General features: G+C 37.1%; 1 protein-coding gene across 15 annotated transcripts; it reads right to left on the bottom strand.

Moving 5' to 3' along the window:
- Positions 1-3,085: 3,085 nt before the first annotated feature.
- LOC131324781 (ribonuclease MRP protein subunit POP4) lies at positions 3,086-13,792 on the bottom strand. Of its 15 annotated transcripts, none has more exons than XR_009199440.1 (13): positions 13,549-13,792; positions 11,926-12,193; positions 8,762-8,797; positions 8,520-8,596; positions 8,132-8,397; positions 7,477-7,545; positions 7,301-7,359; positions 6,582-6,683; positions 6,163-6,286; positions 5,819-5,942; positions 4,134-4,189; positions 3,936-4,051; positions 3,086-3,808 (listed from the first exon to the last, which is right to left on the bottom strand). XR_009199440.1 is itself a non-coding variant. In XM_058356895.1 (10 exons), the coding sequence occupies exons 2-9, from the start codon at positions 12,143-12,145 to the stop codon at positions 6,189-6,191; spliced, it is 927 nt and encodes a 308-aa protein (XP_058212878.1). In that variant the 5' UTR covers positions 12,146-12,193; positions 13,549-13,792; the 3' UTR covers positions 3,086-3,693; positions 6,163-6,188. The 15 variants fall into 15 exon arrangements, 2 of the variants coding, with proteins under 2 accessions (XP_058212878.1, XP_058212880.1); XR_009199437.1 differs by having other exon boundaries at positions 3,936-4,048; XR_009199438.1 differs by having other exon boundaries at positions 3,086-3,693; positions 3,936-4,048.
- Between the last annotated feature and the right edge of the window lie 199 nt (positions 13,793-13,991).

Below are 13,991 nucleotides of genomic sequence, written 5' to 3'. Positions count from 1 at the left end.
ACTTGTCATCGCATCAAAGTACAACGTTGTACTGCATACATTCGATATGATTGCTTCGAGTTGTCTCACTCACTTGCCATTGAGCTCTCATCCAGTTCCATTCGCAGTGCGCACACATATAGCTATTGGTCGTGTTAATGACAATCATTTCGTGCAAGTTTTCTTATATCGTCATTACCCTGTACCACCCATCATCATATGGTGGAGGCCAAATGCATCAGATGAAGCACAAGGATGGGCTCATCCTTATGAAGCACGCCTCCAATTGTGGTATGAAGTAATGCAGATAGATCCGTCGGGACAACGACCACAATTTGGCGAAAATGTTGACTAAATTTGTGTATTTATTTATGTTCATGTATTGATTTTATGTACTCAATTATAATTAAATGAAATTTGATTTCAGTTTACATTATTGACTGTTCATAGAAATATAAAGTAAATTTAAGTGAATTCAAAATACATAATTTACTTGAAAACTCAAATATAGAAGTTTAAAAAAAATGAAGGACAAAAAAATAAAAATAAAGAGATAATATATTGGGTCTAAAAAAATCATTTAATTTAAACACATTATTTCATATTCAATATTAGACTTGTTTGATAGGTTTCGTTGAGTAGATTTTAAATATATAAAATTTATTTAAAAAAATACGTGATTTCAACCTCTTTAGACAGTTTATATACTAAAAAATATGGTTAAAAAATTAAATGTTCCAAATTTGAATCCGTTTGAACCAGTGGAAAGATTTTATTTTTCTGATCATTTTATTCTAAATGGTCATAATTAAATTTTGACTCTAGGGCGTTGATTAACCCTAAGAGATATTTGATTCTACGATTATCTTAGGGCTAATTAACGAGAGCCCTATAGTCAAAAGTTAATTATGACCATTTAGGATAAAATGATCAGAAAACTAAAATCTTTTCACCGGTTCAAACGGATTGAAATTTGGAACAATTAATTTTCCAATCTCTTTAGACAGTTTAAGCTACCACAAAAATAAAAATTTTCCGTTTTACGTTATATCACCATCAATATTAGGCTTGTTTGATCGGTTTCGTTGAGTAGATTTCAAATATATAAAATTTATTAAAAAAATACATGAAAAAAAATGTTTTTAGCATTTAAAATTTTATAAAGCAAAAAAATAAGAGAGAGAGAAAGCAAAAAATGTTTTTAGCATTTAAAATTTTATAAAACAAAAAAATAAGAGAGAGAGAAAGCGGGAGAGAGAGAGAGAGAGAGAGAGAGAGAGAGAGAGAGAGAGCATGATGGGTAAAACGGGAAAATGATAGGCCAGGTGTTAGAACCCCCCCACACGGGGGGGGAGGGGATTAAGAGCCCGTTCTGCAACGCAAAAAAAGTCCTTATTTTTTAAGAAGGCAATTTTAAACTAAAAAATTATGAGTTTATTGAAATAAAAAAATATGCAATATGGATCTTATTTAAAAAATCTTATCTAGATTTTTTATACGATGCAAAAAAATTTAAAAATTTATTTTTTATTTATATTATTTTTTAATTTAAAAATATGAAATAAGCTGTTTATTTTTTAAGAATTCTAGAAAGGGCCTAACAGCTCTCCAAATCAAAGGCTCTCTCTCTCTCTACTCCACAATCGGCGCACACCATTCCATCTTGTCTTCTCTCTTTCTGGTGCATTCTGGTTCCATCTTCTCCTCCTCTCTTCTCCTGTCTTTCACTGCCACTAAAAACCCATTTCTCCTCTCTGTTTGATCTCTTCTCAATCGCCTATCAATAGAAACCCGCAACCACCGCCGCCCCATGGATCAACCCCATTGGATTGCAACTCTCCAATGTGTAAGATAACAACGAGCACCAAATACTTGATTACAACCAAAAGACGAGGGAGAGGACAATAACATATTATATAGAAAAAGACATGAACCCCTTCAATCAAAGAAGATGAATAATTGGAATTGGTGATGAGTTAAGGGGGCGTTCCTCCAGTCTTTTGATAAAAATAGATTTGAATGTCAACGCCAATCACACCGTCGTCATCGGCAAATGAAGTCGTCAACAACCTGGTCTTGTGTGGGGGAAGAAGAGGATGGGTCTCCAGGGTCGGTCCTGTGGGTCTCTATCCTAGCTATGAGGGTCGTACAGGAAATTCGGATTTGTGACCTTGGGAGTTGGATTTGTTGCGTCCTCCATGGCATGCTTCAAAGATCGGGCACACGAAATAGTAGAACTAGAATCAGAGGTACGTAAAGGCAGTCGGAAAGATGAAAAGATAAGAATCAGAGGAGTTTAAAGGAGGAGCAACGTCTTGAGGAGAGAGAAAGTGGCCCAAGAGGTATGATTTGAGGTAAAAAAGTCAAAGCAAGGAACCCATCGTGGCACTAACAAAAAGCCTCGTGGCGATATCACCACCCACTATTTTGTATACATAATTGTCTTTTTTCTCCCAACCTGTAGAAAAGCTTTTTAAGCATATTTTGCCCGACATTATTATTATTTTTTTTTATCCTTGCCCCGACATTGAAAGTATATTTGATAATGGGCGAGAACGGCTTGAGAATGTATATAAAGGGAAACTTCAGATCATCTTGGAGCAATTATTTTGTGCAAAGGGTCTCGTTGAAAAAATCTTTTGTACTTGGCAATTATTTTTCTCTGCTTTTTTGGGTTTGTCTAGACAATATAGCGATAACCCGGGCAGTTCTGGAAACCCTTAAAAAAAAACTTCCAAAAAAATCCCTCAAGTTTCCGATTGAATTTTGATGATCCGAGCTGCTCAATGTAATCAGAACGTGATTTTAAGGGTACTCGCAAGAAATCAACAAAAAAAATGACCGGAAAGAACTTCATCCGAACATTTTTTTATTGAACGGTTCAATAAAAAACTGCTCAAATTAAGCCCTTCTTGATTTTTTTTTTTCCCAATTTCTCGCGAGCATCCTTAAAATCACGTTCTGAACACATTTAGAGGCTCGGATCATCAAAATTTGATTGGAAACTATGAGATTAAGATTTGGGAGGTTTTTTTAGAGATTTTTTTAAGGATCTCCGGAACCGCCCCGATAACCTAAAAAGTAAAAAAAATATCACGAGGTAATTGAAGACAAAAATAAAACCTCACTATTTCAAGGAATTGAATTACTCCTTAAAAAAATAAGTTTGAATTTGTTCAATCAATCTTTTCCGGGCAAATACCAGGGGCATAGATATAGAAGGAAGATAGAAACAGATTTTACTACAACATAGCCATAGCTGCCTCTAGCTCCTATGGTAAGGTAAGGGCCTCTTGCTCTAGTTCACGATTAACCTTTAGTAATATTAAAGCCTAAACATATTCCTACAAATGAAGAATATATCCGCCCAAAGCGATTGCAAAAGTCATTCAGAAGCCTTCCCTGGTTGATGTCTTGTACCTTTACCAATCTGTTGGAAAACTTGTAATTGGCAAAAAAATGATATCGAAAACAAGACAGAGCGTTGAAACAAGCAGTGTATTTCACATGAAGGCAGATGATGCACCAAAAGAACTTCTATCTTTTGCCAATAGCATTCAATAAAGGGTACTTCATACTTGAATTCCATGCCCCACTGATTCCCATTTGCACTTGACGTGAACTCGGTTGGAGAAGCTGACTTCATCATTAGTCGTGATATCCTTCATCAATGCTGGTAACTCTGTCTACGTCATCATCCTTCCCATTATCGCCCTGCGAAGGCACCAGCAAAGCAAACACTTCATTATTGTTGGCCACTGTTTCATTAGCAGAGAGGTGGACACCATCAAAAAGAGCTCAATTCCATTGAGCCATAGACCCCTTAACACTGTGATAACATAGAGTACGTGCATTTCGTCAGGGGTGAGATAGATCATGCCAAAAACCAATCCACAAACTTATGACGCTGTTGCACTCTAAAGTCCAAAGCCACAGAAGAAAGCTTCACAACTTACAACAATGAGCACAGGAAAAACAAACGTGAGTGATGTTTCATTCCTCCAATTGACATCTAAATGGCATCCAACTACCCGGATAAGCGACAGGCTTGCTTATACTTGACCACAATCTGCTATCCAATAAAATTTATGTTTCATTAGTGCAACCGAACACTTCAACTCCACGTAAAGAGGAGATTTGAACTAAATGATTACCAGACACTTCAACTCTATGCTGATTTGTTGTTGAGGCAAGGGAGCATACGAATTTCCTTTTCAAGAGAACGATTCAGAAATTATATCGATGTAATCAGACATTTGCAGCTCAAGGAAGATGCTATGGCAATGCACAATTAAATTTCTTAAAAAGCAAGATAACAATACTGACTTCTTTGGCATGATTGATTTGAAAGAGAACATTAGACTAAAAAATGTATTTGACTAAGGAGTTTAGCAGCCTTCAAAGAAAATGGTGATCAGTGACATCAGATACGACATACTTAGTGAACAAATATGAAAATCGTAGCAGATCTACCAATACATAAAAGAAGCGCAGAAATGCGCCTTGAGTCCGATTTTGTACATGCTGAACAAAAAAGGTGAATGACGTCCTTTTTTCTTTTTTTTTTGGGTAAATAAGTGAATGATATCCTTGTTCTCATACAAAATCCACATATAAAACGTCCGCACCCATCATGTGTGCCAGCCTTCTAGTTATTCAAAAAAGGTTTGTATCATGGTATCCCAGTGTTCGAAGATACTGAAAAGTACTTAGAAAAGAGATCCAACATTTGTAGCCACCTTGTGTGTATAAGAAACAGTGAATCAATGATTACATGCCGATAATCGTACATAAGCCAGCCTCTAAAACTGTTGCTAATAGTTTTGGTCATGCACACAGAATGCAATATACACATGTGCCACGGGTTATGTCAGTGTGTACAAGATAAGAGCCCGTTGAGGAGAGAGCTTTTCCCTTCTGTTTGTGGTGAGTCATCCCGACCAGAACTCTATACCGCCCTAATTTTTCTCCAACAACAAAACATGGGCGTCTACGTTGGAATCTGTGTAGTGCCCCAATGGTTTTAAGGCAATGTCCAAGCCCAACTTAATGCTCGAAGACTGATATGGGGTATAGCTTCACGACTTCTTTTACACACGAGGAGGCTGTTGACAGCCCCTACAGGAACTCATTCTAATTTGTACTTTTATGCATTGTGATTTTTGAAGACTGTTGACAGCTCAAGCGTGACTTACACTCACCTGCACCAGTTCAAGCCATTAACTCAATCATCTTAGTGAGTTTTCTAATGAAGAGTATTTCAAGTGCATATTTTCCGAGCAATATTTGCCAAATCCACCCTCCACATAGGAGAATCATTTGACATGTAAAGATTAAGAAGTCATTTTGCCTCATTAAAGAGTTCCCCAGCCCCGCACTTATTGCAGGTGCAATTTTGGTTCGCTTCAGAGCAAATTACAGCCTATTGATGCATCGAATACTTGTCCTATGGGTTCACCTCACTCTCCTAGAACTCCTCAACTGACTCTCTGAGGATGGCTAGCAATGGCTTTGTGAAACTATAGCCTCTTGCATCCCTGCGGTTCTGTAATAATGGTCGCCTTAAATAAACCATAACTATCTGTTCATATTTATCATTTTGATGCTCACATGGTAAAAAAACCGACAAACTGGATACTTAACTGAATAGACAGCAAATAAGAAGCACATTTACCAGAAAGTAACCCCAGAAATGTTAAAGAGAAAAAGAAATAAAAAACAGATTTTTAGCACCATTTCCAAGGATCATAAAATTCCAACTCAGCATGGAAAGAACAGAGAGAACAAAAAAATTCACACCAATCAGGTAAATATGGCAAAACCAATTTGAGTTTCATACCATAAAAGCTACAGATACTTGCCATGGAAATTTAAATTCCTAACTACCCATATGCTCTTTTTCTTTTCTTTTTTCACAACCACCACCAGTACTAGAAGCTTCAATGCTCATTAGTGTGCATGACCTAACAACATCAAAGGAAACTACGGTGATAAGAAAAAACATCGAAGGAAACTACTATCTGCAAAAAATATCTGAAAGTTATGTATGTTAACAAAGTCAATATGCCAGACAGTTTATGATTACATACCTGATACCTCAATAAGAACAAATTTAACGCATACCCACCGAAATACACATGTATGCATGGCAACTCATATCAACTAAAGAAGACAATGGCTTACCTGGGGTTCTACTGTCAAAATTGGCATCACGATCCTACATTCCTTGAGGTAAGTTTGTCTCCATGCAATGTAATTTTCCAGCAATCAACTTGGAACATAAAAACAGAAAGCTTTTTGGGCACAACTGCAAAAAGTAGTGAAACATCACCAAAAAAAAAAAAATTAATAATTAACAGGAGTCGCAAAAGGATTAGCGGAAAGGGTGGGTGAGGATGGAAGCGGTGGACTGAATGGATTTTCCCTATCAAAAGGGTGGGTGAACTGGCTGCTAACATCAAGGGCCAAAGTGCCACAAGGCCAAACCACAGGGAAACTAAATGGATTTTGCCCCATCATATATGTTGTGCACTGTACCAGCCCACAATTATATATGGAGTACAAAAAATAATAATAATAATGTTTCCACGCAAATGAATTACCTCGGAATTTATTATCTTGTGTAATTATCCCAAATGTTTCTGTAGTTTCACGAATCATGATACCAATCACTCCATTGTAGGAAGCTACTTTACACTGGACAACTGCCAGAAAAAGACAATATAGACACACTTAAGCAACAAAATCTAGAAAAAATGAACAGAAGCCCAAGGCATTCATGAGTTCAAGAGAGTAGATGTTTTTCCATAATGCATTCACATAATGATTCAGTTAGAACTTAGAACCAAAAAAAATGTAGATCAGTAATATAGATGGTTCGATCCAAATTTCAATGGCAATGGCATAAAAAAAGAAAAAGTCGTTATCATTTGTAAGCAGAAAAATAACCTACAGAGACCACCAGACAAAACAATTTACTTTTTAACTGGGATTTTGATCCCACAGCTCCAGTTGTTCTACTTTCAAAATGAAATTAAACCAATAAAAATTAACTATTGACACACCCTGTCCCTTTCCTTATTTCCAAGAATCACAGGACCTCTACAGGTCCCCATCAAATACTCAATAACATTCATGTAGTAAGGCCAGTCTACGTGCCCATTATGGTAATGCTAGGACAGTATTACGTCCAAATATGATCAAGCACAGATAATGCTTCTATTTCTCCATGTGATGTGGAGAGTTCCCGAAGTTTCCATGGGCATATGGCCAATCTTTAGATAAATTACTGCCGCAGAAAATACTGACTTGAGGGTCTAACCTAGAATCATAGCACCGTGTAGATCTGCAGCGAGAAGGTATTGTGCCAACTGATTTTTCCTGCAAGATAAAAATGCAGGCATGTTTTCGTAGTTACAACTCATAACCATACTATACAGGACATAAGAAGTTGCATGATTGTAAAACAGGCGAAGTCAAGAAGAAAAAATATCTCACCCAGCACTTTTAAGAAGTTGGTTCATGTAGCCTTTCCACATTTCATGCATTGGCTTGAAAATATCGAAGCTACAACACAAATCAAACAGCAATTTTCAGAACAAATATTCAAACACAAAGATAAAAGGAAAACCTACAGAAGATGAATTTATAGTTTGCAGAAGAGGGGTTAAACCCAATTATCCATAAGCCAAACAGGGATGATCAAGATACAGTCTCTAGCTCTTACGATGCAGTGAATTTTGGCCAAGCAATTTAAACCACCCCTGCGCTCTCCGTTTTGAGCTAACTATTGTCTGGATCACCAAGACATCAAGTCTACCAGAAACTCTAAGCAAAATTCAAACTAAACAATGTCTGCTTGGGGTATAAGTCCACTGTGGTTTTCAGAATTGCTCCACATAACATATTCATCTTTGTTCTACAGAAGTTTTTAATTCTAGCTGCTTTGTGGTTTGTCCTACCAATTAAGGGATTAATCAATTAACAAATTATGTACATGAAAACTTGTAATGAGAACAAGTGAAACAACCTTTTTTATAACAAACTTTGGAAGATTTTCAACACTGGAAAACAATGACCTGCTGTCCAAGTCCAAGTAGGAAGAAGAATCACAAGTTACGGCAAATTCTCAGTAAAGAGGCGTGTCACTCACTTATAGAACTCTTGAGGCAAATCTAATGATCCACATCTTCTATGTTGCTTCATAGACATGTGCTTTTTAGACCGCTTAGAGTGAGTCTGCAAAGCCCTGATACGAGCATCAAGAGATCTACCACGATCTTGAACTACATTATCAAGAAGAATCCAGTTGTCAATTTTCATGCTTCTGGATCCCTGCATGTACTTCTGAGCTGAATCACCACTTTGGAGGAGGTCGTGCAAAACCCGACTGACTGTGTTTCCTCTTCTGTCAGAAATCTGCATGATTCCAGCAAAATACTGACAAAGGGAGCCAAAATCAACAAAATGCTTTCTTGCATATTAACCAGTACAGAAGAATCAATGGCAAGCACCAATGATAAGTCATAACGTCAAAATACCTTTAGACTTGTTGGCAGCAGATTCTCGTGTACAGGATGAGAGAGTTCAAAATATGTTGCATGATTAGCTTCCACGTCTGGTTTTTACAATGACAGTTTACTCCTCTCTTAGTACAAAATTACAAAACACCAATATAAAGATATATAGACCTCTAGGCTAAATTAAAAGAATTGTACATCTATAGCATACATATAAGTTTATAACAGTTAGCAAGGTGCATGTAATGACAACAGAAGCCTACCTTGTGCTGTGTTGTGGCCGGAGAAGGAGAAGTTCCCTACAAATAGACCAGCACGAAAAAATCAATCACAGAGAGAACCTCAAAAGCATAGTAGGATATTCTAGATAGTACCAGACAACTTAAGCCTGAACATATTCCTCTCATGTTTGACCACAAGATCATACTGTAGATACACTGAAACCTGTAATCACAGGAAAAAACAAATTCCATTTCAATGGACATGGTAAACTGAAAGAACCAATACCAACCAACAACATAAATGAAGGTCAATTATCTCCTAATAGACAAACAAAATGTCCTACATGAAGGAACACCAATTATAAGGAACAAACTCAACGCTTTTCAACCCCACAGTACAAGAAAAGCGTAGAGTTTTTCAAGGAACACCAATTATAAAGAACAAAGTTCCAATTCTTAATGAAGTTTTCAAGCCCTAACCACTTCCACCTATTCTTTAAACAGCGTCAACTCAAAACAATTTCTTTGACGTTCTCTCCAGCAAGATTAGGATAATATGATTGCTACTTTTCCACCATTCTCGTAGGACATCCCATTGACTTGATAGTGAAAGATCACAATGCATGGAATATATACAGGAAGCAGGTGATAAGTGAGAGAGCAGATAGGAAGCTGAAGCTGCAAATTTGAAGAAATGAGGACCCAATATAAATAGCAGTGAAAAGCAATAAACTGAATCCACAACTATGGTATGGTACCCAGACCCATCACTGCCCCGGAGGCCAACAGCTCACATAATGGTTCATATTCCCCACCCATGCCTGCATTCTTTCATACGCTTGTGACATCCGAAATAACTAGGAACAAAATGAATGATTTGCACATGGAACCCTATGGCTCACATGACAATTCGCAGAAAGAGTGACAAGACTCACTTTTTAAGAAGGGCTGTGAACTTTTCTTCCTGGATTGCAGACAATTTGGTATTTGCAAGCAGCAAGAGCAAGTAGTTATGATGTAGAACAAGTGGCTGAAGCATTCATGAAGCAATTGGAGAGTCACAAATCAAAAAGGAAGTCAAAGAATTAGTAATGAGTTCCAAGGTGTCTTTTAAAGTTTCAAGGCTGGTATTAAGTAAGTTTGTTGAAGGGTCATTTAGTTAAGTTCTCTGTATTGAGTCTTAGGAGTCTAAAGGTCTTTGTTGGAAGTCAAAGAGTCATGTGTTGGAAAGGTCAAAGGTTGGGTCTATCTTTATCCTTTAGCTAGTATAAATAAGATTGTAAGCCTGAGGGCAAATCAACTTTCCAATCAATATTAATTCAAGAGTTTCTATCTCTTTTCCTTGTGGATTTCAAGGGCTACTCGTGGATTCGAGTAATTATCTCGTCTGCTAGAACGATATCCAGCCTTTGTGTACTTTCCGGTGCATCAAGTTATGTGACAAATGCCCAATAGTCTTGAAGTTCCTTTTGCTATAATCACAAAATGTTCACTCCTTTGACATACTGTGCAGGCAATCAATCCATAAACTATGGTTGAACATGTTGGGGCATGTCGTAAAACTGCTATACAGTTCAAAAATGTTTTTCTTGAATGCCTACTAATTTTAACAAAATATAGGGGCAGACTCTTAAAAGCATCCCCACCCCTAACATCACGTGGGTTTTTAATTTAAATCGCATCCCCATTCTCAAAACCCAATAAGTGGTAGAAAACCTCCATATGGCAACCAGACAAGGCAGTTCTGCAACAAGGTGGGTGAATCTCCATCGCTTGCAAAAAAAAAAGGGGGATGATATTTCTATAGTAAGTCATTGGATGATGAGTTCATCTACTTCAAGGATCTTTTTGCCTGGTGGTCTTCGCACCTCAGAATCCATTACAACAAGTGATACCTCTACCATAATGACTCTCTCCTTAATGTGCTACTAGTAGCACAAGGTGGGTTGATCTTCAACTGCTCACTAAGGCCCTGTTCAGTAGAAGGGGAAAGGATGAGAAAATCAACTTTCCTGTATATTAAGTTACCAAGAAAGTTGTGGGACCCACAAGTTCAACTTTCCCACTGGGAAACACCTTCCTGCAATATAGATCCTACTAAAGGCCCCGTTTAGTTGCACAGAAAGGATTGCAAATGATGGAAAAATCAACTTTCCCATAACTTTTTGTGTATTCAGTTACCAAGAAAGTTGTGGGACCCACAACCTCAACTTTTCCACTAGAAAACGTTTTTCTAGGAATTTTAGTTTCCCTGCAAGACTTTCTATGAGGAGAACACATAGGAAAAAATTCTCCTTTTCATGAGAATACTTTCCCAAGCAATATTCCTAACAACTGAATGGAGCCAAAAGCAAGTAATTTTAGTTTTCGCGCAAGATTCTTTGTCAAGAGAACATGCACATAAATAAAAATTTCAATTTCCTTTGTTTCACCTCAATTCACTTTTCCTGGCAATCAATTTCTCACACAACTTTCCCGACAACTGAACAGAGCCTAAGAAAATTTGGCTAGTTACTTTTCCGCTGATCAGAGCGGCAACTTGGACAGTAAACTTAACCTCTCATTGATAGAGCATGGGCAATTTCAGTAAGTAAACCTCAATAACACTTGCTTTAAGGAACAAGGATGCAAATTTTTTTCAATCTTCCCTTACAATAGTGTAATAGCAGTCTTTATTCTTGAACTCAACTAAACCCATGTTTCTCCAATCAGTCTCAAGGCCGAAAGAAAAAAAAAAGGATATTAACAATTGTCGTCATCTTGTTTGTTTTCTTTGGAGGACCCACTGTCTCGAAAGAGAAGTTTTGATTACAATATCAAATTTCCTTACACCAAAGGCCCATCTCCAAAATTCAACCTCACAAAATTAGAAACTCGGCCACCTCTTTATTCTTGCATATTCTATTATTTTTTCAGATGAGTATAAATCTTTTTATTGATTGGTCTCTTTTTGGTGCAGTCAGCTATATGGCCTTTTCTTTATCACTTTCATTTGTATAGGGGTGGCATCCCCATGGTCCTATCGTTTCACCCAGGATCTTGTTACATGTATTTTGTATACTCAAATGATTACACTTTCAGGAAGGTTGTTTTAAATATGAAACCAAATAATTCATCACCACAGGGTCAGTATAGCAAAAGAATTCAAGCAAACTTTGAATTTTTCTTTATATGATGTAGTAAATCACAAAGGAAAAAAAGAAAACCTTTCTTGGATGAAGCATTTGAAGAGGGTTTGAATAATGCATCAGTCACATCAGCGGAAGAAGAAGTTACGTCAAGAGTAACTTCCTTATTTTCTTCATGAGGTCTCTTTTTGTTCTTCTGTTGTTGTACACAAAGCTCAGCTTCCGCAAGGGCAAACCTTCGCTGTAACGCATCGGAGGTGCGTTTCTTTTGATCTTGAAGAATTGTGTCAGTCGTCATTGCAATATGAAAGTAAGCCTTCACCTTGCTTGGAAGCAAACTCCAAGCCTGTAAACATGGGGAAACCAAACCCAGAGCTTCAGAGGTAAAGCAACCAGAAAAGGTCCTGAATTCATTGTGTCATGTTTTAGCAGTCCAGACCTGATCCCACAGCCAATTAACAAAAGAGAGAAAAATCATGCATACAGCGGACTTCCAGTCCAATTAAATACAATTTCATAATGCTTTGGACGAACATCAGGTTACTCAGTAGGTACAATGTCTTGAAGTACACGGCGCCTCATACCTCAAGTTGAACTCAGAAACAAACCTTTTGACTATGAGGTCATGTCCGATTAGCCGGAATACTAGTGAGAGAAGAAATAAGCACATAAGATGAGCAATCCCATCGACTAATAGTGCAGGGACTATAGTAACACTTCCCCAAGCTATTATACATCCCATGTCTTGTAAAATTGGTTCATTCAACAAATATTTAATCAAGAGTAATTGTGCCAGTACCGGATAGTCTATGCTAATTGGATAGATGTGAATATTCATTTTATGAATGTGGAACATTTGTAATTAGGATGAATTCACATGATTCGAATGGTTCCCTTTAATCCATACTAAACCATCGTATATGGAGAGGGGGGATCCAAAACCCCAGATTTGTCTCCATTGATTAATTCACCAAACATTATATTTTCTATTTTGGAAATCAAACAAATAAAATTACCATTTTGCTCATTGCATTAGAGTACAAATAATCTTGGAAATAAAGTATACTTGGTCTTGTAGTCCCTGAGAAATCGATACCTGAACTATGAACTATCAGTATCACCACAATTCTTCAAATTAGAAAATAGCTTGTTTCTATTAACTTTTTTCCGGGCATAGAAAAACACTACCAGTAACCCACCCAACAACTCTCACATTCAAATGCCCGAATGCACTCTCATGCGTCCAATCTCGCGTCTAGACCAGCCAATCAACTTGATTATAGTCTACATACAGTCTCTGATCATTCTTGAAATATCCTTTCCCATGATTAATAAAATTAACTTCGCCAGAAAATTATCATAGAGTGAATTAGGGAACAAACAAGTACAACAAAAAAAAAACTGCGAAATTGTCTACTAAAACAAGTGTTATCCGTTGGTTGTGATTAAGCGAAGATCAGTTGGTTCCCTAGTAACCCTAGCAGACCGAAACGATTGTTTTTTCAATCAAGGCTGCATATTCACAGACAAAGTATACCGGTGAACTGTTATTGCGAATCTTTTGGAACTTTTATCGAATAGTTGGTGTGCACTGTGCAAGCCTTACGTTCAAAGTAAGCAAACGATCGTGTATATGCTAGAGCTACATATGAACATGTATGGAATCATGGATGCATAAGCGCGGAGGAAGACGACGCTCACCTGTTGAGGGGAAAGAGAAGATGGTTAGCTCTTCGCAGCGTTGATTACCGATTGGGAAGGGAAGGGAGAGGAATATGGTGGCCAAAGCAGGGGAAAAGAGTAAATAAAAAGAACCCTTGCTATGGTTACACCAAATAATAAAACGCTTTTCAAGAGTATCGTAAAAAATCAGTTTAATCGAACACCGAAAATGCAAAATGCTGATCATTTGTGTGAAACTCCTTAAGTGCATTCCGCAAAACACGGTATACATTTGAAGTACATCAAAAGATGTACCCATAATTTAATTTACTAAATACGGGTTTTATTTTGAGAAAATAAATAGTCTGTAAAATCATCATGAGTTTTCTTTTCATTTGTTCATGCATAAAAGACTCATTATACCCTTATTAATTAAAGACTTAATTAAATTGCAAATATCTATCTCCCTCTACAACCCGTCA

The sequence above is a fragment of the Rhododendron vialii genome, chromosome 4a, assembly GCF_030253575.1.
Source record: "Rhododendron vialii isolate Sample 1 chromosome 4a, ASM3025357v1".
In the NCBI taxonomy this organism is placed as follows: domain Eukaryota; kingdom Viridiplantae; phylum Streptophyta; class Magnoliopsida; order Ericales; family Ericaceae; genus Rhododendron; species Rhododendron vialii.
The sequence above is the reverse complement of the archived record's forward strand: the minus strand, read 5'-3'. Positions and strand labels throughout refer to the sequence as shown.